General features: G+C 43.0%; 2 protein-coding genes across 2 annotated transcripts; one reads left to right on the top strand and one right to left on the bottom strand.

The window, feature by feature from the left end:
• The first annotated feature begins 216 nt into the window (after positions 1-216).
• On the top strand, positions 217-2,022 carry LOC117886635 (arylamine N-acetyltransferase, pineal gland isozyme NAT-10-like). The gene has a single exon (XM_034788630.1). The coding sequence runs from the start codon at positions 219-221 to the stop codon at positions 1,089-1,091; it is 873 nt and encodes a 290-aa protein (XP_034644521.1). The 5' UTR covers positions 217-218; the 3' UTR covers positions 1,092-2,022.
• Positions 2,023-6,811: 4,789 nt separating this feature from the next.
• MPHOSPH6 (M-phase phosphoprotein 6) lies at positions 6,812-20,480 on the bottom strand. The gene is made up of 5 exons (XM_034788632.1): positions 20,430-20,480; positions 13,111-13,223; positions 11,519-11,609; positions 8,395-8,492; positions 6,812-7,749 (listed from the first exon to the last, which is right to left on the bottom strand). Exons 1-5 carry the CDS (start codon positions 20,478-20,480, stop codon positions 7,614-7,616), a joined length of 489 nt encoding a protein of 162 aa, XP_034644523.1. The 3' UTR covers positions 6,812-7,613.
• Between the last annotated feature and the right edge of the window lie 2,219 nt (positions 20,481-22,699).

The following is a 22,699-nucleotide window of genomic DNA, read 5'->3' as shown; positions in this document are numbered from 1 at the left end:
TCAAGAGATGGCCTGGGACCAAAAAACCCAGATCCCAACATCCATGCCCTATCATTACTCCTGCATTTCTCTACCACAAAAATCAGTTTTCTTTTCAATACTCCTATGATGGGGTTCAGTAGATCATAGCATCTGTGCTAGTTGGAATCAACAAGAAATCCCTTCACATCATCATAAATAATTAACTTTTTGTTAATGTTACTTCTTTTACAGGCAATATGTACATCGAAGAATATTTAGCAAGAATTGGATACAAAGGCTCCCATGAAAAACATGATTTGGAAACCTTAACTGCAATCTTCCAGCACCACATCCGAACTGTTCCATTTGAAAATCTCAGCATCCATTGTGGGGAAACCATTACCTTGGATTTAGTCCAGGTTTACAACAAAATTGTAAGGAAAAAGCGTGGTGGATGGTGCATGGAACACAACCAACTTTTATGTTGGGTGCTGAAAACACTGGGATATGAGACCACTCTTTTAGGAGCATATATATACAACCTGCACCAAAACACATATGCTTCCCAAATGACCCACCTTCTGCTAAAGGTGGATATTGATGATAGAGCCTATATCCTGGATGGAGGCTTTGGTGTATCCTATCAAATTTGGCAACCAATGGAACTTATTTCTGGGAAAGACCAGCCTCAGACTCCTGGCATCTTTCGCTTCACAGAAAACAATGGGACCTGGTACTTTGAGAAAATAAGAAGGAAACAATACATTGCCAACCAAAGCTTCTCTAATTCTGATCTTCTAGAAAGAAGTGAGTGCAGGAAAATTTACTTGTTCAGTCTTGAGCCACGAACAATCAGAGATTTCCAGTTCCAATGTACGTATCTTCAGACATCTCCAGATTCCCTGTTTACAAAGAAGTCAATCTGCAGCCTGCAGACCACTGATGGGTTTCGAGCTTTAATTGGGTGGACACTCATTGAGACAACTTACAACTACAAGGACAACACAGATCTGGTAGAATTCATGACTCTTAAAGATGAAGAGGTGGAGGAGACACTGAAAGATAAATTCAGCTTAACATTAGAGAGAAAATTTGTCCCAATTAACCTCAAAGGATTGTATGTGATTTAGTGTAGTGCTAAAACATACAATAATTCTATGCAATTGTAGCATCTTTCACAGTCTAATATGACATTCAATAAATGACCTAAAATCCATTAATACCAGGTTAAAATGAGAACTTAAGTTCAGAAAAACAGGCACTTCAGAGTCCCATGTTGATTAGTTACCACCGAGAGAATAAATGGAGCCCACACACACTTTTGTGGGCACAAATTTAGAGACTGGTTTGAGGCTGGATGAAGATCTGAGAGGACATGTGGTCCAGGGAGGAAAAGTTTTCTAGTGGTGTAAGAACACAACTCGGAGAGGAGTACTGGGGTTTCTGTGCTACTGACATATATATGCTGGGACCATTAGGGAAATCACATTTCCAAACTTGGCTGCTTAAATTTAGACACCTGAAGATCAGACCACTTATTTAGGTCTGAAATGTGGATTTAGAAGTACTGTACCAAGCATTCAACTCCATATCCCCATTTTACAGATGGGGAAAATATACTTCCCCACCTCCAGGGTGTGTTAGGAGGAATAATTCATTCATGTATGTAGGGCACTTTAAGGTCCCCAGACTTACAAGTGCAGAGTATTATTCAATTTCTCTCTGTGATTACTACAACGAACCACACATGTTAATTATGTTTAGTATGTCCATTTTTTTCTTATGATGCTTTTGTAGTGGTACTAATTCACATCCTGTCTAAAGGATGAATTGTAAAAATGGTGCCCAAACTTGTTTCTCTATTGTGCCTACTTCCATTCCACATGGCCACAAACTGAAATTCCTTAAAGACAGATACAAATGGGAATGTTATCAAGGTGACGAGCATAAAAAGCATCCAACTGAATCAAGTCTATTTAAAGAAACCCCTTGTCTAACTAATGAGTCCCCTCTTCTAATATCTGTGGTTTTGCAATTGCAGTTCCCTGTTCTAAAAATGTTTCTCTCCATCATGTTGAAAGACCCATAAAAACAGAGAAATTGACTGTGCAGGGGAAACAGTGTCAAAACAAAGTTAACAGAGTAGACCACTGAGAAAAATAATTCTCCAGTCGTTTTTCCTGATGGTAATCTTACATGCTGCTTTTAACAATAGCAGGTTAAAGAAGAGAATCAAGACATTTTCTTCTCAGTGGACAGCCTCCTTGTTCTAACATGATTTATGAAAAACTCTCATGAAATACAAAAAGATATTAAAAATAAATAAATGAAAACAAGTCTTTGTAAGTATGAATTGTAATTAAGTTTTTATTCCCCAAATATCAGATAAGTACTAAGTGTTTCAAATAAAACTTGCCACTTTCTCTTTAGCTGGGAGGAATTTTCATCTGGTGCTCACAATCCATAACACAGAACCCCCTCTCTTCTACGTAGCAGACCACTGCCTCCTTTATGCTGATAATGGTTCCTTCTCTGGTTGGCTTCAATGTGGCCTTTGACACCCTGGTTATTCCATCCTCCTGTGTCGCCTCCATCAGCGCCTCTGGTTCTGCTGCCACCTAACTGCTCCTGCTGTCTACTAAAAGGCCTATTCTCTGTAGAGCTCCACATGGGTCAGTCCTCAACCCTCCCACCCTCTGCACCGTCATTTATAACAACTCTCCCACAGAGATTTTTCCCCAGACTTGACAGTTATTACCAGGTCTTGGCTTTGCAGTGTCAGGTCAAATGGAGCTCTGCTGATTTACACCTGCTAACAATCAGTTTTTCAGCCTGGCAAATTCTCTCAGAGTTGATAAATACAGTAGTTATTTAGCTGTGAATACTGTACCCCAAACCTCTCGAAAGACAGATAACTAGGCCTAAGATAAGAATGGTATTAAATATAAGAGTCACCGAACCACAGCCTAATACCATTAGGGAGGCCTTGTGATAGCTGCCTTCCCACAGGAAAAGGGAAAGGAATGACTAATTTCTAAAAGGATCCGGCAGGAGGCATAGGAGATTTATACTCCTGTTATGCTGATAAACACGGGATCTTACGTCTACAGGGTAATTCAGCCGACACCTTTCCCCTGCAATACATTTTAAAGTTAAAGTGGACTCTCTCTCTTTCAGGCTAGTTTAATGAGACGCCAAACTATTGTGCAGCGTTTTAGCTGCAACCTGTTGTCAAGTCACCTGGCACCAACACTGTTAACGCTATATCCCAACACGTTCAAAATGTATCGGGAATTAGGAAAGCACGGTATCTTGATTTACAGGAAGACAAGGCAACTTTGCTTTCAGGCTGAGATCTGAATAATTGTAAAATTAATGGGAGCTGGGTGTTCAAATCCCATAGATGGCTCTGAATAATCTCAGCCTAACTGCCCATCACGTATACCCAAAGCCCAAAGGAAAATACCATCCATTAACAATTGTATTCGGAGTGTCTTTCAGAAAAGAACTACGAGTAACAGGAGAAAACCAGTTCAAGCTTCATTTCACCATTGGAAAAAGCAATTAAAAAAACAACAAGGAACAAAGTTTAATCAGCTCTTGGATCAGTGGAGGTAAGATACAGGATGAGCACTCACTTCAGCTAGACTCTGCCCCTATGGCTTTTAAGGTCCAGCATCAATTAGATCAAAAGAGACAAGATAGGAAGAAGTGAAGGGAAGGGAAGTTGTGCAGTCCTCATCTATTCCCAGCATTGGCAACTACAGTAGTAGTAAAAATTTCAACCCAACTGGCACCACAGAGAGGAAAGAGAGAACTAGCTCAATTGTTGCACTATTATTTCAGACAAATCATTTAAGTTAATCATCTTCGAGAGTTATTTTCTCTTGCAAGTTTCATTTACTCAAACTGCGTAGGCAACAGCTAGCAAACATAAAAGGAAACCACCACATTTTAATGCCTCTTCAGGGGTGGGGGGAGGAGATATAATATAAAATAAACCAACTTGTGTTTTTATTATTGGATCCTGATAAGTACAATTTAATTATTCACAGCATGCTAGATAAGCTGTTAATCCATTCTTAACAATGCTGGATGCGTTGACTGACTAGCGCATCCAAACAGTGGGTGAATAAAAATAAAATCTAGTTTCCTGCCTCAGTTTCTTTGTTAACAACACTAAGCAGCAGAAGAAACTGATGACTTGCCAACTAATTTTGTAATTTTCCTGAATTCCTTCTCTGGCTCCTCTCAGCCAGCGTACCTCAAATAGGACACTTCAGGAAGAGTGATGATGGCTAATGATATGTGCTTTCCTCATGCAATGCAGTATTAGACAGATGATGAATCTGGACCTAAAAGGTCACTCTCAAAGAGGACAGGACAAATAGTTCTAGATGTCTGAAGACAAAGTTTAAACTATTCTTACTGCTATGAGCTCTCAATGAGCACATGAATGCCAGCTGCTGTAGACTGCAACAATCACCCCTTGCTCTCATTCTTGGTCAGAGTTGTGCCAAATTCACAGATTATTCATTTCACACCATTTGCACAAACAATTCTGCTGTTTTATGCACCTCCCCCCCTCCAAACTTTGCTTTATTTGCAAGCTTGAGAAAATGGCTACTTCCAAACCAAAAATGCTCATTCTAAAATCCAAATTACATCTTCAATCAAAAAGGGGTCCTTTTTGATTGAGAAACAGGTCCATTTATGCTTTAAAAACAGCAGCTTAACAAAACTGTCCACAACAATGGGTCTATTTTTGAGTTTGTAACAAAGGCAAGAATGCTTGATTAAATGTAGATTTGCATCATGAACATTTCACGTCTACACTTAAGCCTCCATAGTGGTCTAGTTATAGTAAGGAACTATGTATAGCAAAATTCTGTAACACACCTAGATGACTTAGGAGCCTAGGATCAGATTTTTAAAGATATCTAGGCACTTAAAGATGTAGATAGGCACCAGAGAGATACCTACTGGGATTTTCACAAGCATCTAGGCACTTTTACAACTCCGACTAGGCACTTACATTTTGCTGATTCTACAATACAGTTGACGCTCCAAGATAGCTGAGTGAATAAATAGGTTGCCCTAACCTCAGCAGCTGCTTTTAAAGTTGCATTTGAAGAGTTCATCTAGCCATCATCGAAAGCTGTTCAATCAAACTTCTGGCCAGTAGGGTACCAACCTTTAAAGATTATACACTGCTAATAATTGTAACGGGGTTACGCATTTTCTTATAACCCTCCAGTAATAGAATATAAGTTTTCTGTGAAGCTGTTGAAATTCAGGTCACTTCACCTTCAAAACCTTCCACCCAAACACATGCAATGCACAGTACCCTCCAGGACTCAGAGATATCCGACTACAGAGCTGTTTTTGTTTTTCTCCCAATCACATGCAGCTATTCTGCCTTGGAATGAAGGACACAGAAGGTGTCCTCTCTGCATACATTCTCTGTGCAGAGAAGCCTCTGTGTAAAGTTTAATGCTCTTTTTATTATATGCATGCCTCAAATAATTATCCAATCAAAGGAACTTTCAGAACAGATTATGTGAAAGCAACAGAATGTCATCAGTTCAAGAATCCTGAAGCCCAAACAAAATTTTAGTGACATCTAGTGGTCACTAGTGTCTCACTAGAATATAGTTTCCCCAAAATACCTAGCACTATTATTCAGAAATCCTGCCATCACCAAAGAAATTTATTCATATAACAGGGTAGTCATTTCCTAGTAATAAGCAAGAAAGAATAATGGGATATATTCTGAGTTTTTCTTGTGATGAGCAACAATAAATCACTTTGTAGTTCAGGTCACATTTGGGAAGAAAAATGTCTTGCGATCATTAACTTTTGTTCAATTGACAATTATATATAGTCAAGTTTTAAGTAATTGAACCAGTAGCATTTAATTAGCTCTGAAAACCTATATGAGATCATGAATCATAGACTTTCCACCTTTATGAAGCTCCCTTACTAGGTTAAAAGTGTATTTCTCTTTCCATGTGTGATCCATCTTAAATATCTAACGAGGTGCTTTTGATATATGGATTATAGTCCATATATCATACATGCAAACTACTGTAGATGTACGGCCTCTTACTTTATATAATTGAGTTTCGTGTCTTGCTTCACTGAGCTGTTCCAAAAAGAAGAGAGAAAAAAAACCAACGACTCGTGTCTGTGATGGAACTGCCACTACTTGCTTTAATTTAGCAAACTCCTCCAATCCCTCCTTTCTCGAGAGAGCCAGCATCCTGGACGACAACCTGGACAACTAGCCAGGGCAATAAAATAACAGAGAGCATATTTCTTGCTAAAGGTTGGGATACAGAAAACTGCTATAATTTTAGATCTGACACATGCTAACAACAAATTTCAACATGCCCAGAGCAGCAATTGATGGAAGGCCAGTACTGTCTCTCTGTGCAAACAATGCTTCAAACTGCTTCATTACTTTCTAACTAGAAAAGGCATTTCAACTCAACTAATATTTGGGGGCATGTCCTTAAGGCCCAGTTTTTTAAAGATATTGAGATGTTGCTTTGCTCAGAGTTGCAATGCTTAATTGATTTAGGATCCTAAATTTCATTCTCAAAAGGGATGTAGGCATTTAGGAGTCTAAATCCCACTGACAGTCAAATCTCTAAAGCCCTTTTGAAAATTAGATTTAGGCTCCTAAATCAGTTGGTATTGCAATGCTGAGAGCATTAATGTCTAAATACATTTAAAAATCTGGGCCTGAATCTAAACACTATCAAACAATGCACTAAACATCTCACAGGCTATGTTAAGTTTCAGTGTTTATATTATGTTACCTAAACCACAATAATCAGACACAAAAGTCTTTTAAAAGTTTTTATTCAGCTTTACGATGTGTTTCTGAAGCGGTCATTATCCTGCTATCACAGATCTTGTTTATAGGATTGGAAATTTTTTGCCAGAAAAGAAAACCACAACCAAAGGAACATCAAAAAAAATTTTTGGAGGTGAGAGATTGAGCAGATCATGATTCATAAGTGTCAAAGTGAAAACATCACCCAATATAAATATTTAGCTTATTCTAGAAAAAAAATGGCTTCTATTACAAAAACCTCTCTTTAAATAGATTTTATAAAAAAATAAAATTCAACTAAACGGATTTAATCTCTCTGTTCCTTTTTCAACTTAATTTTAGAATTGTTAAAGAAACGTGTAAATTTCTGCAGACTATTTCTTTCAATTTAAAAAGTGTAAGGGGTTTCAATTTATACAGTAAAAAAAGCACTGAAAGCAGAATTGCTTTATAAGATTGGCCATAACTCATCATTAGTTGAAATACTTGCATTCAATTACCATCATAAAATGTAAAGATTGTTGCTCTCAAACACACGGGATAGCCATCTTACTTATGCACAACATTTACACAGCTAACTGGCTTAGATCCCCGTGGTCAGTACAACTTGCTCAGACGGGAAAGGATGTATGACATCCATTATATAAGCACCCGCTTTGAAAGTATGTTTGTCATGTGGACAGCAGAAATTTCAATCAGAATAGACTTCGATTTTGAAACATATCTTACATTATTTGGTAGAAAATAAACACTGCTCAGTTACTCTACCCTGTAGATAACATTTCTATTAGCTTCAATTGTGCAGTTCACATCAATCCTGGGGTTTTAAGAACATTTTCTTAGCTTTGCTAGGTCTCATGTTACTGTTCTCATCTTCATCCTGTAGCACACGCTGGTCTCTCTTTTTCAAGAATTTCTTCCCGATAGTTCCCACTAAGGTTTCATATCTGTTAAGATATTTAAATTAATACACAAATCACTGTCAAGTATAGGGGTAGCCATGTTAGTCTGGATCTGTAAAAGCAGCAAAGAGTCCTGTGGCACCTTATAAACTAACAGACATATTGGAGCATGAACTTTCGTGGGTGAATACCCACTGTGTCAGATGCATGCATTCACCCACGAAAGCTCATGCTCCAATACGTCTGTTAGTCTATAAGGTGCCACTGGACTCTGACACAAATCACTATTATTCATAAAATCAAAGCAAGTCATAAATCCTATCAGCAATACGAATCTGTGGTGCAACAGAGGACTGCCAATGCCACTCCTCTTACAGCACTCTGTTAAGAGACACAGCTACTGCCTGTATCAAGATATCAGAGTATTAAGGGGCCAATTTTGCCTTCTGTCACATAGTGTGGTACAGAGTGACAGAGTAGAGAGTACAAAGGTGTAGCAGAGGGTAAAAAATGGCCCCAAGTTATTTCCCTAGGACGTAATGAAGCTATTCCACTAAACACATTCTTCAAAATTCTTATTTAAAAAATCTTGTGCACAACACAAAAGTTTGCTCTTTTATAAACACTCTGATGAGAGTGCAGCAACACATCATCTTGGTAATTTTAACTATGCCATAAAACATAAATTACCTTCTGGCCATTTCTTCATCTGATACGTCAGCCTCGGCTGTATCATCTGCTTCAATTTCTTCTTTCTTGTACCTAGAGTTCATTTGGATCATTAACTTCTGAAAATGAAATGGGAAATCAGTTTACAGTTAACTCTTTCACAGAATTTCAATTATATAGATATTACTGATAAGAAACTCATTTTTAAAACGGACAAGCAGGACTCTTTCCCCCGAGTTTTAACTGAAGCTGCTTTCCTTTGTTCGTAGTATAAACTTAGGGCTAGATCATGGATTTACCATGAACCGTGAATAAAAGGGAGCAGGCAGCCATGCTTTGCTGCGAGAAGACAAGGGAATGAACTGTGACTGGCTGCTTCCCCCTTGCTCCACGGGCTGGGTAGTGATGGTGATCTGCACCAGTGCAATACCTGGGTGGAGCTTAGTTCCTCCTCTGTTACCCCACTGCACAGTGATTCAGATAGCTTGCGTAGGGGAGTGTCTTAGGTCCCCATACAACCCAGCATGGCCCTGAAAACAGCTCATGACTCAGCCCTTACAAAACTTAAAATAATGAGTTTTGTTATAATTTTCCTGCATCTTAAAATTGTTCTAATACAAACATAACCTATCTTTTGTTCCTTCCTTGTTTGCACACCAGCATGCGTGCCTGGCATCTGGGACTAGGTTTTCTTAGCACTCTTTACAATTGTTGGCACTTAAGTGACAATGCACTATCGATCGTAGGTTCTACAAAAACTGTGGATAAATCTTTTAAAAAAAGTTATGTAGCAGATCTGTTTTTTCATTGTCAAGTATAATCTAGTGTATATAATTCCCAGATCTTAAGGGAGGGTCAAATTTAGGAACTAAGCAACTTGAAAATGTTTATTCAGCAGGGAGAATCTGTCTGAAAAGCTTTACAATAAAATACTACTTGCATTAAAAAAAAGCCAGTGAAAATGCCAACCCTGATGAGACAGTAATCATAATTCCCCCTAAATCACATTAGATCTGAATTCAGCATCAGTAACTTTTCATCGTAGGCAGTTATTTAGCTGTGAGACACAGATTAATGGCAGTGTTGTTGTTACTATTATAGCACCATAGACGTGTGTGATGTTGAAGAGAAGTTAAAGACACCTCTGCTCGAAAGAGTTTTTATTTTAAAGGCATGATTCTGCAAGACCTTATTCACATGAGTAGTTTCCAGTCAACAGGGCTGAGAGTTTGCAAGTTTGGCCCCTAATTTAAGGAGCAATATGATGACTGAAGATCCAAACTGGAAGAAAAGTGGGAGAGCAGTGAGACTGGGCAGCTGTTTTGCTGAGCAGTGCATGGAGCATGGAGGCTTTGTTCTTTGAGGGGAGGAAAATGCATAGGAATCACGTATCATGTATAGGAACTATTGAGCTGTTGACATATGGGGGGAAAATGCCAGATATTTACCAGAAATAGCATTTTATTTACTTCCAAAATCTTGGCTTGAATCACAATCACATTGAATCACAATGTGGAAATACATTTTATTTAAGACAGCGCCTGCAGAAAGCACTGCATTGACAGAGGACCAGTAAACAAAATGAACTCTTCCATATCACCTGCTTGTATGTCTTAATGCTAATCTGGAGCCACCTCTCAGTGGAGGATGGGAATTCAGCCTCCACGCTCATTCAGCTGAGATAAACAACATTGGGTGCCAATGGACGCTAGTGTGTGACATGGACATGTGTCAATCTGGGACTGGAAAGACTCATTTCATAGTGCCAGACAGATTTCATCCCTCTTGACTTGAGTAAAAGTGCCTCAGAGGTGAAAGGCTCCATTTGTTCAAATGGATCAAACATACACAACACAAGTGAATAAACCACTTTTCATCCACAATTTTTTTTTTTTTAAATTATTAGGGACCTCATTTCACAGCTGGATAAATCAGGCACAGAGAAGTAAAGAGACTCGGACCAAGGTCACAGAGCAAATGAAAGGCAGAAGCAGGAACAAGTCTCTTAAATACCAATCCAGTACCTAGGCTCTTACTGAGGCAGTGTGATCAAGAGTAAATACTCCCCATAATGTTGTATTTTCTGTACAGAATTGCAAACATTTCATAAAATCCTTCAAAATGCTTTGCCTGCATTTTAATTTATTTTCAAATTCCTGCAATCAAACAGCTCTACTTCTAAAAGTTGAAAACAACAAGTGTGAGCACAGAGAGAGCGTATCAACACACGAATTAATGACCGAGTATCAACAATCCAGTTAGAAGAGCAGCTGATTTTGCTGAACAGCAATGGGAATGTTGAATAAGAGGAAGACGGGGAGTTGAGGTGGAAATTACCATTTTCATCCTACCTAGCGGAGCTCAAATTAGAAGCACGAAGATTGGACACATTTAGCAATAATCCACTTTGTGCTACAAAGCATATAAAGCTCAGCTAACTCTCACTGAAGTCAACAGAAAGACACTTCTTGATTTCAATGGAAGTCACGTTGAAACCTAATTCCAATTTATAGTTTTTCTTAGTTACTAACTGGGGTGGTGCATTGGTGCCATCCCCTCTGGCCAAGCATAGTGCCGCCCCCAGTGGGGCTGTCAGTCTATTCCTGGTGCCCAGGGGTCTGAAAACTCTTTCTTCACTCCCCACCCACTCCACCAGGTTCCAGCTCAGGGCCCTCAAGTTAGGTTAGCAGGATCAGGGTTCTTCAACTCTGACAGTGCCCTGAGCTTCTTCCCACCTTCCCCTGGGTCTCTGCAGGCTCTCCAGCCTATTGATCCGTTCATCCCCTCCTGGGCTGTTGCCTCTGGGCAGCTCCTTAGTAGCTTTCCGGTGTGAACTCCTTTCTCCAGCCTGCTCACTCCTCTGGTAGCCACTCCACCCATCTGCTTCCCAGCCCTTTTAACCCTCCCAGCTGCTGTGAGGCTTCCAAACAGCAGTGGCTGGCTGTGCCTGTATTAACCCTTTGGATGCTGGTCCAGTATGGGGTACATACACTCCATGACCCTAACAGAAGTCATGGTCCTGCTAGTGAAGGCAGGGGGCTGGACTCGATGACCTTTCAAGGTCCCTTCCAGTTCTAGGAGATGGGATATCTCCATTAATTTCATTTCAATTTCATTTCATTTCAAGTAGAACATTTGACAGTACCTCAACTTCTGGATTGAACCCTTTAAAGGACATTCTGCCATAAAGTAGGTCTTCACATGGCATAAAGCTTCTCTCTTCTATTATAAAACTCCTGCACAACAAACAAAACCAAGTATTTGTCTGAACAGCATGTCTTAACATAGTCACAATAACCAAAGGCAATAAAAAGCAAAACCAAAAAAATTAAATGTCTTATGCCAGATCTATGTTTGAAAAAATTTGCTGGTATACAAAATGTTGCCGCTGCCCCCTGCCCAGCCAGACCTGAAAAACCCATCCAACCAAAAAAACACAAACAAAACCCCTCAAAAAACACAAACACACAAAACCTCACATCCTGGGTGACATTTTTATACCAGCAAATTTCTAGTGTAGAGCTGGCCTTAGTAGAGACTTGTAGGAAATAAAACCGTGTGGTTCTCTCTTCAAAGATTGTTTTCTTTTCTCTTTTAATGAACAAAACAAGAAACAAAAAGAAGTCCGCCCTCAGGAATGATCACATACGTGTACTGCAGAAGTGTTCCACCTCCTCATCCCCACCCTGCACACGTAAAATACTAAATATCAGTAACCTTATTCACTTTAATCACATGTAATTAATTCTCTGAACTCCAGATGTTAAGAAGAGACTCCCTCTTGTTAAAAAAATTCCCTCTTTTAAAGGATAAAATAAACATTTTAAAAATAGTTTTCTTATTGTTTATAGCATCTCTTCAGAAGGCAGGAATGGATGTTTGTGACCTTACTAGAAGATGTTTTCCTTATTATTGCATCTCCATTAGAGATTCTGCAACTGGATATTCTTGGATTGACCTCTGTACCTGCATGAAACCTTAATGAAATCAGTGGAGCTCCATGCAGGAGCCAGATTCTCTCTCGTGGACTTGATTGCAAGATTGGGGCCTAATTAACAAGGTTTCAGCCATTTTTTAAAAAAAAAAAGCAAAAGCAGCATTAAATCGCCTGGTCACTAAAAAGAAAATAATTACATTGATACCAGGAAAACATACAGATGAAAAAAGGGGAAGTAGGTCAAACTCTGGACTTATAAACCTTGAGAGTGGTTCCTAAGAATAAAATGCCGCATAAGTACGCTACACCTACCAATCTATTTTACTAATGTCTACTGGTCACTAAGAGTTACTATTATTTTTGAGGTGTTTCTGGGACAGAAAAGGATTAATACACAACACTTTGCTTTGCCTCCCAGATAGTCTAGATCAGGGGTCGGCAACGTTCGGCACGCAGCTCGTCAGGGTAAACACCTGGCGGGCCGGGCCAGTTTATTTACCTGCTGACGTGGCAGGTTCGGCCGATCGTGGCCCCCACTCGCTGCGGTTCGCCATCCCGGGCCAATGGGGGCGGCGAGAACTGGCGCGGTCGAGGGATGTGCTGGTCGCAGCTTCCCGCCGCCCCCATTGGCCTGGGACGGCAAACCACGGCCAGTGGGGGCCGCGATCGGCCGAACCTGCCGTGTCAGCAGGTAAATAAACTGGCCCGGCCCGCCGGGGTGCTTACCCTGGCAAGCCGTGTGCCAAACGTGGCCGACCCGTGGTCTAGAAATACATAATGAAAAAATATGACAAACTTACTCCTTTTCCTTGAGTTCTGGTAAATCCAGATACCAGTGCTCTTCACTGATTATCTTCTTTTCCTCCTCTTCTAGTTGTTTTTTGGTTTCTGAATCCAATCCCCTTTGCATGAACTGAAAGAAACACACACAAAGATTTTTCTGCATAAAGTTTCTTTTTCCCAAATGTAATTTACAACTATTTAATAGGTTGCCTGACATTTATTGTTCATGCAGTATTTCATGAAAAATGTTAAGACGTTTTGCCTGACTCAACGTTAGGGCAATTGCCAACATACAGACAAATAACTGCAATATTAAAATTCAGTTGCATCACCACTTATATACCCAGGTGACCAGCACTTTAGTAATACCGGAGATAGCTTTGACTTCCTTGGCATATTACCATCCTGCAATGCCTGGAGCTTTGGCAAAGGACTGAGGAAAATTTAATAATTTCAAAGCTGTTGCTGCATACCAGATGCCAAATGGTTATACTCCACCACATAAAGAGGTCAGGGGACAAACTGGACCTGGCTTAGGCCAGGTTAGCATTTGTTTTTTTACTGTATTCTTTTGAGGGAGTCCCTTTGTCCTCCAGATTCTCAAATTTCATAAAAAAAAAAAAAAAGCCTCTAGCCCACAAGGCTGCAAAGAGAGCCTTTATGTTACCTGAATGTTAGGCCTGGTCTTCACTTAAAAATTAGGCTATGTCTATACTTAAACCACTACAGCAGCACAGCTGCATCTGCACCACTAGAGTGCTTCAGCATAGCTACTCGCTACAGCAACAGTACGGGTTTTCCTGTCACTGTAGTTAATCTACCTCCTGAGAAGCAGTACCTAGAAGATGGAAGAATTTTTTCATCGATTTAGTGTTCTCTGCGCCAAGGTTTAGGTTGGATTATCTACATCGTTCACAGGCGTGGATTTTTTACACCCATGAGAGACATAAATGGGTCAACCTAACGTTTTTAGTGTAGACCTAGCTACATTGTTAAGGGGTGAGAAAAATTCACACTGCTGAGTGCTATGCTTAAGCTGACCTACCCCCAAGTGTAGATGCCACTCAGGGAGGTGGATTAACTACAGCAATGGGAAAATTGTAGGCAGTGTCTACGCTATGACCGTAGTGTAGATATGGCATAATGCAGTGATGTTTGAGGAGTTCACAGAGAGATTGGAACAATAGCTTGAAGAAGTGTGAGCTGCCCATTTCATCTCCATGAAGTGTTAACTCAAGTGCCAACTGAGTACAATTAAAAGTCAATGTTAACTATTTCAGTGACCAAACCATGACCGAACGTTGAAGGTTCACTTTCTCCACAACGAGAAAGGCTATAAACATTTCTTTTAAAATTAATGCTTAGGGTTTGACATCACCATGAATGGAGTTGGTGCCTCAGGCCTGGTCTACAGACAGCTTTTTTATCAGTATAAATATGTCTGTTAGGGGATGTGATTTTTTTACCCACAGTAATACCGATACAACCCCTAGTGTAGATGCAGTTATATTGTTATAGCGTATTCCTCTTCCCAAGGGGAATAAGTTATACTAGTATAAGCACATTTATACCAGTATAATTAGGGCCCTACCAAATTCACAGTCCTTTTTGGTCAATTTCCCAGTCATAGGATTTTAAAAATCGTCAATTTCACGGTTTCAGATGTTTACATCTGAAATTTCAACTGTTGTAACCATGTGGGTCCCAACTCAAAAAAGTGTCATGCGGGGTCACAAGGCTACTGTGTGTGTCGGGGGAGAGGAAGAACACAGGACATGTGGGGTGTCATCACTTTTATGGGGGGACAGGCCTGGATGGGGCCCATGGTTGGGGGGTGCTATGGTCCCCTCTCACCTCCCCCTCCGCCCCCCGCCAGCCAATGGCCCCTTTAAACCTCAAGCTCTAGGTTTGGAGCTGGGGAGTGGCAAGGCTGGGGGCGCCCCAACCGGGAGCTCCCACCATGTGCTGGGCTCCTGCTGCTAGTCCTGAGAGGGCCAGGGGAAGAGATACTCCTAGGGCTGGATTAGACTCACCTCCGGGAACCTCCCCATGCCGCAGTAGGGGAGGGGCGGGGGCTGCTGCAGGGAAAGATAAAGTCCTGTCCCTCCCCAGCCCAGAGGGAACTAGCAGCCGGAGCCTGGCGCATGGTAGGAGCCCCTGAGTGGGGCACCCCTAGCCCTGCCCCTCCCCTACAATAGCCAGATATCACAGGGGAGATTTTTCACGGCCATGAATTTGGTAGAGCCCCAAGTATAATTGCATTCATAGTAGGCGGGGGGAGGGAGGGGTAGGAGGAGGGGAAGGGGAGACAGGTGTACCTCTAACTGCACTGGTAAAGCAGTACAACCTGTATTTAGACAAGCCCTTAGGCACATCCCTATCACACTTGCAATCTTTATCTGGCATTAGCCAGGAGAACATCAAAACCTTACCAGAGAAGATGCTAGCAAAGCATAGCAGAGCATGCAAGACCCTATTTTAAACATCTGCACAATTTACTGTGACAAATCATTTTGGTGTCCCAAGTAGACAAAGCTTGGCTTGTGAATGGAAATTGCAATGTGCCACTACTTCCTCACCCCCATACAAATATATATATAAATGGACAATCAGAAATTAAAAATTGGTTTATCACTTTTCAGGCTATGCAAAACAGTAAGTGTATTATTTTAATTTTGTTTATTTATATATTCATTCTATAGCATAGTCTGAAAAGTGATAAGCCATCTTAATTTCTCATTTTCCATTTTTACTGCTATATGTACCCAACTCTGTGTGAGTTTCTTAAGTAAAGAAAATGGAGTTTTGTTTTCTGAAAGAATTCAAAAACATGTCATAGCCTTCCATTTAAAATTACAGTATCTGGATTTTCTCAGGAGTGAGTAAAATGAGGCAGCCTATGTGGAAAAACATGTTAATCAAGGAAACTGGAATCTCAATGGGAGAAATTTTATTATAAGCATCCAATTAATGTTCATTTTTATTGATTATGTTCCTAAAAACAAATGACCTGGAAGATCCCTTGGATAAAAATATCTGGTCACTTACATTTAAAATGATTAAAAAAAAAATACAGATTGCAATAATTGCAAAGCACATAAAACATGCTGAGTGTTTCTTTGGGTCAAAGTTTAGTCTCCATAGAAACACAGATTTAAGCCTTTGGTGAGCAGCGACTTGTAATTGTGCTAATTATTCTGCTACCTTTATAGAAAGTGAACTCTGCTACAGCTGAGGACTGAACGGAGATTGCAAAACTTATTTCACTTAGTACTTTGAAGGACTATGGCCCCAAATAACAAGCTAAAAAAGGAACAGCACAACTAAAACGAAGCAAACAAGCCATGAAGGCATTGCTATATTAAGTTATAAATATTTAATGAATATTTATATTTTTAAAAAATTAATGGTGATTCAGCTTCTGTGTTGTTCTGCAGAAACAGAGAGAGCATCAATCATGCCAGTGTGTACTCTACTGAATTATGTGTTGCATTACACGACATGAACCAGAGTCCATTAGCCACTGAGCTGAGACTAATTTCACTTTGGACTTGATGCTAGATTCACAATTCCAAGGGCGATGACTAGGTCGGTACTTTATTAATATCCCTCTCTCATGCTACTACATTTATGAGTTGGGAAAAGAGTGGGGGGGGGGGGAAGAGAAGGGAGGGACAATGATCTAAGTTCACCCCGTTATAGGATATTCTTCTAGCAGTCAAAGGAGAACTGTCCAGAAAAATCAGTGCACAACAAAATCCAAGGCTAGGAAATATTTCGAGTCAAGGCAGCTCAACCAAATGTGACAAGCAAAGGGAATATTTTAAATTAAAGATATAAAGAAAAAGAGTTTGAGCATTTATGTTCATGATAAAGAGGCCAGCACAGACAGCTCATGGGAAGAAAGGAATTTCCAGATGTTTTTCAGCAAAGAAATCCCAGTTTTGCTAATGCAAAATTTTGCTGAAATAAGGAAGGTAGTTCACAGTATGTTCCTGGATCAAAACAACAGGAACCCTGTAGTTCAGGGGTCGGCAACGTTCGGCACGCGGCTTGGCAGGGTAAGCACCCTGGCGGGCCGGGCCAGTTTATTTACCTGCTGACCTGGCAGGTTAGGCCGATCGCGGCCCCACTGGCCACAGTTCGCTGACCTGGGCCAATGGGGACGGCGGGAAGCAGCGCGGGCCGAGGGATGTGCTGGCTGCGGTTTCCCGCTGTCCCCATTGGCCCGGGACGGCGAACCACGGCCAGTGGGGGCCGCGATTGGCCGAACCTGCCGTGTCAGCAGGTAAATAAACTGGCCTGGCCCGCCAGGGTGCTTACGCTGGCGAGCCGAACGTTGCCAACCCCTGCTGTAGTTCATAAAACCACTGGAGACTTCTGGGAGTCTAAGGAGTTAAATATTTGGCTACAAGTGAAGATACCGTGGTATTCAAGACAGTGTTATAAATGCCATTTCATCAGGGGTTAGCACAGCCATTTTTTCTAGTATTTGTAGTATAGCTACAAAGTGGAACTTCATATCATCAGTTTAGTAGTTACCACAGAAGAACTATGGATTTTCTTTAGCCAAACCTTCCAATGCCATCATTGCCAGTGCCATGTTGTTTAGTATATTTCTATAGCACTAACAATGAACATCTGAGAAAGCTGGAGAACTGGTGAAGAGAGCAAGTGAAGCTAGAATTACCTGATGCTAATTTTTCCTTAAAGGGTTAATTATATATATCTTTAAAAATTCCTAACAAGGACAAGAGGGGCATTCACTACATAACTGACCTTATAAACCAAAACAAATAAGAAAAATGTCAAGAGACAATCTGGGTGAGGTAATATCTTTTATTGGACCAACTTCTATTGGTGAGAAAGATAAGCTTTCAAGCTACAGAAAGGTTTTCTTCAGGTGTAGCTTGAAAGCTCACCTCTCTCACCAACAGAAGTTGACCCAATAAAAGATATTACCTCACCCGGACCTTGTCTGTCTAATATCCTGGGACCAACGTGGCCACATGCATATAAGAAATATTTAAGTCAGTTAGTGAGATGAAGAGGAACATAATTTGAAATGACAACAACAAGACAAGGCAAATTTAAAAGTGTGGCCTTGTTTATCCTGGGAAAATGTACTGTGGTAGAAAACGTGTTAACTAATAAAATTAAAATACAATTTTGCCCTTAGTGCAGACAAGGACAGTTGTATTTAAACCCATATTAGATCGTTGTGGTTAACCCTAGGTTTCTACATGGACGTCCCTTGCCAGGTATTTTCTACTCATGACTTATGGCTCATCCACTAATTTGCTGAGCCAGGGCCTCATTTACTGTACAGGACCCAATCCCGAATCAGGCAAATTTCCACCTAGATCAGGACTCCAGGTTTGGGTCCTGAATCATGTAACAGTAGCAGACACTGTGAGTCCATCTCCCCTTCCATCCACTCAAAATCTCAAGGAACATTTAATCCTCATCCCTCATTATGTTATTTGACCACTGTTTTCAAGAAGGCTTTTCCTAGACTACGTATTTACTACAGAATACTTACAATAGGTTTTTGGTTTCTATTGTATTTACACATTTTCATCTACATAGATGAGCGTAGCACCCAGTGGCTTATTTTATACATTGGTTTAGTTTATATACACCACTGGTGTCTATGCCTTCTACAAGCCTGATGACATGTGTCCTTTGCACTGGCTCAGGACAAGGGCCCTGATTCCAGAAACAGCACCTTGATTCAAGTCCTGTGTCAGAACAGGCTGGCCTGGGTGTGGAAGAGCCTGTAGCAGAGAAGGGGGTGCTGGTTATAATGCCATGTCTCTTCCCTGTTTACACTGCAAAAGCCACCTTGTGATCTAGCTCTGCATGTGTTTAGTCTCTCACCTCCATACCCTTCAAACATGCTCTTCTCCATGTCCTTCCAAGCCCCCAGATGCCCTCAGGTTTCCATCACCCCATATCGCATAGCCCCATTTAGTCTTTTATCCCCTCCCCCCATACTTCCAAGTACAACAGCAAGCAGCAACGTACAAATGCCTAGGCAGACACACAAATCCTCACCTCCTCACCCTCAGCCTTCATGCCAGCCCCCCAATCCCAATGCCCTACTCCCTCCCTATCCGCTCATCTCTGGAGAGCCCTAACTACTTCAGCTTCCCCACAGCCAAGGTCATCTCCCCTTCTATCCTGAAGAGGCATTCTTCCCCATCTGCACCACCCCTGGGAATGGTCTCCTTTCTGTGACTCCCCAATCCTTTCACAGTGGGGGGTGTGTGTGTGTGTGTGTGTGTGGGGGGGGTGTTTATCATAATGCAGGAGCAGTAGTTTTTGTGAAACAGAGCTTAATGTGGATCCCTCAGGGGCCTAGGTCAATTTAAAACAAAATATTTTTCTGGGTCTGCGAACCCTTGTGACCACCCTTTCCCGCAAACACTGGAGGGCAATCTTTCCCTTTGTCTCCCCCACATGTCTCATGCCACGTGCAGAATCCTCCCAGATCTCTTCCCATGAGCCCCAAACCCCAGAGCAACTTGCCCTTCTTTCCCTCCAAGCCTCCTAAATACCATACCCTACTCCATCCCTACATGCCAGGCCTTTGCCTTACAGCCCCACAATCCACCCACGGGGCACCAACCCCAAACCTTGCTCCCTAAGCCTACAGCCCCAGCTCTGCCACCAGGGTAGGCTCCCCCAATCACCTCTGCACCTGGGAACCCCCCATTCCTCCCTAGGGGGGCAGCTTACCCCTTAACCCCCCCCAACTGACCTCCCTCGCTCCCTCTCCCAGCGCCCCCAACTCTCCCCAGTCCCCACTGCCGCCAAACCCTCCCCAGGGGACATCTTGCTCCATACACCCCCATCACCTGACCCCAAACCCCCTCACTCTCTGCCCCAGAACCCCCAGCTCTCCCCATAACCCCCCTCCCCACTCGGGCCACTCTCCCATCCCTACACAAGGGGCAGCTCGCCCCATACACCCCCCACTCTCTGCCCCAGAGCCCCCAGCTTTCCCCATAACTGCCATCCCCTCCGCATCCCTACACAAGCGGCAGCTCGCCCCATACACCCCCCACTCTCTGCCCCAGAGCCCCCAGCTCTCCCCATAACCCTCCTCCCCTCCCCACCCCATACACAAGGGGCAGCTCGCCCCATACACCCCCCACTCTCTGCCCCAGGGCCGCCAGCTCTCCCCTCCCCCCCGATCCGTCCCCACACGCCGCCTGACATCCCTCACTCGGATCGGCCCCCCACCCCGCGGCCTGCTGCTCCCCAGCGCCCCGCGCTAGCGGCCTCCCCCGCCGGCCCCCGAGCCGCGCCGCGCCGCGCTGCCGCCTCTCACCTTCATGCGCAGCAGGTTCTTGGACAGCTTGGTCTTCACCTCCCCGGCCATCGCGGTGCCGGGCCTGGGCCGCGGGCAGGCCCCGATCGATCCCCGCCCTCGCCTGCTGCAGAAGCCGGGCCGGTGTCACACACACAAGCCGGGAGCTGGCGGGGTGGGCAGGGCCAGATTTCCGACCAGGGGCCTCTGCGGCCGGACTGGAGCGGGTGGCGAAGCAGCCGCCCAACAGCGATCCGCCTGGAGCCGCTTCACCCGGGACAGGGGTGTTTCAAAGCGGAAGAGGCCCGCGAAACGCGGCTGGGAGGGATGGGGGGTGTCACATCCATAGAGGGGCAGGACCCCCCAGAGCCTGGTGTATCCACGGGGACAGGGAGTGGGGCTCAGACCCTCCCCTCCCAGCGAGCATTGGCTTGTTTGTAGTTTATTTTCTTTCCAAAACACAGTTTTAGCACCTTCTCAATATTCTGCTGTACGCAGATTACATTCCCCAAAACAAGACTCCCCTTTGGCAGAGGCAGATTGGAGCAATATTCCTGGTTTTTTTAGAACTTGAGATTTCTGCCCGGAGCTGGATTCAAACCTCACAGTACCTGGGATGCGATTTAGTTTTAATAACGGTTAGAGTCGCCTCAGAGCCACCCAAGTTCTCATGGTGATAATTTCCCAGATAGTTAGCCTGTCTCTCTGCATATGCTCAGTGTACTCCATTAGGGTTACAAATGGACCCGCGAGCCTGGCTGAAGAAGCAAACTCTTTTTCAAAGAACATTGTAATTTATCCTCCTCTCCCCCCACCTCCATGGTCCCTTAAAAGCACCCACTCCAGGCTGCTGGCTCCTCAGCCATCATCTCTCTTGGGTAGAGACCCACATCTCTCTCCCTCGTGACTGGGCTTTTTTTCTGGGCTGCGCGGTTCCCTGCCTACTCTGTGTTATTCCCAGCAAGCCAAACTGCTTAACCAGGCTGTCATCTGTGCTTCACTTTTTCTTTGAAGGCTACAAACAATGTAATTGCCAGCAGTTATAAGTTACCACACAGCTTTTTAGAAGCAAGTATATTTATTCTTAAGGTGAAAGCATTACAGAGAAAACATATTAAAAACAATAAGAGTTCCTACATGCATGCAACACCTTACCAGAGGTCACCCATCAGTCTTATGGGGTCTCAGTAGGCCGAAGTCCTTCCAATACCTCCCAGGAATGATTGAGGCCCCCTGTGGACAGAAGGTCCTGTCCATTTGCTGGATCAGAAAGAAGGTCATGTATCAGTTTAAACTCAGGCTATTTATCCAAACTTCATTCTTTGTCTGTTAGTCTCTGGGGAATCCAGTTTGAACTGGTATACCTGAGCCTTTCCAGGTAGTGGTACTTCTCTGGGGATGTTACAACCTGAGTGAATTTGCCTAACTACTCCTCCTTCCCCCACTTTCAGTTCTTAATTCTATGGGAGAAATTACATACAATCCCTGACCCACAATGATACATACATTTAATATAGTAAGATCAACAAAGATATTGCAGGAAATTGCTCTAGCTGTCATAGGTACCTTGTACTGTTGGGCGTTTGAGACCCTGGTGCAATGATCTGACCCCTGATTTGATCTCTATCTGTGAGCAACAAAACTTTGTCAGAATGCAAGCTGTTTTTTTTCCTGGTGGCTGTATCCTGGGACCCCTTGATCAAATGGCCCCAAATTTGGATTACTGCCCTTACCTCACAGCCCCACGAGGCACACCAAATTTCAAGGCAATTTGATTAACCAGACAGATTTTAGAGCACTTAGAACAGTCAAGCTTTAAACAGAAAGCTGGTCTTAACCTTATCGATAGTAGAGCTATTGCTTTGCTAGAATTCCTGTGCCCACGCCCACTGATCAATGAACCCTGCTCCTTTGGTAGCATCCTTTCGGTATGCAGTTGATGCACATGTCACTTTGCTGATGCCTCTGACTTCGGGGACCATGGTGGTGCCAATTGTACTATAATTTACACCAGGGGTCGGCAACGTTTGGCACGCGGCTCGCCAGGGTAAGCACCCTAGCGGGCCGGGCCAGTTTATTTACCTGCTGACGCAGCAGGTTCGGCCGATCGCAGCTCCCACTGGCCGCGGTTCGCCGTCCCGGGCCAATGGGGGCGGCGGGAAGCCGTGGCCAGCACATCTCTCGCCCGCGCCGCTTCCCGCCGCCCCATTGGCCCGGGACAGCGAACCGTGGCCAGTGGGGGCCGCGATCGGCCGAACCTGCCGCGGCAGCAGGTAAATAAACTGGCCCGG

This window comes from Trachemys scripta, chromosome 13, assembly GCF_013100865.1.
Source record: "Trachemys scripta elegans isolate TJP31775 chromosome 13, CAS_Tse_1.0, whole genome shotgun sequence".
In the NCBI taxonomy this organism is placed as follows: domain Eukaryota; kingdom Metazoa; phylum Chordata; order Testudines; family Emydidae; genus Trachemys; species Trachemys scripta.
The sequence above is the reverse complement of the archived record's forward strand: the minus strand, read 5'-3'. Positions and strand labels throughout refer to the sequence as shown.

Coding starts and splice junctions, on each gene's coding strand:
- LOC117886635 (XM_034788630.1), top strand. CDS start 219: ATGTACATCGAAGAATATTTAGCAAGAATTGGATACAAAGGCTCCCAT.
- MPHOSPH6 (XM_034788632.1), bottom strand. CDS start 20,480: ATGGCCGGGGAGGTGAAGACCAAGCTGTCCAAGAACCTGCTGCGCATG. Junction 13,224..20,429: donor AGAACCTGCTGCGCATGAAG/GTGAGAGGCGGC, acceptor TGTTTCTTTCAG/TTCATGCAAAGGGGATTGGA. Junction 7,750..8,394: donor GATGAAGAAATGGCCAGAAG/GTAATTTATGTT, acceptor ATATCTTAACAG/ATATGAAACCTTAGTGGGAA.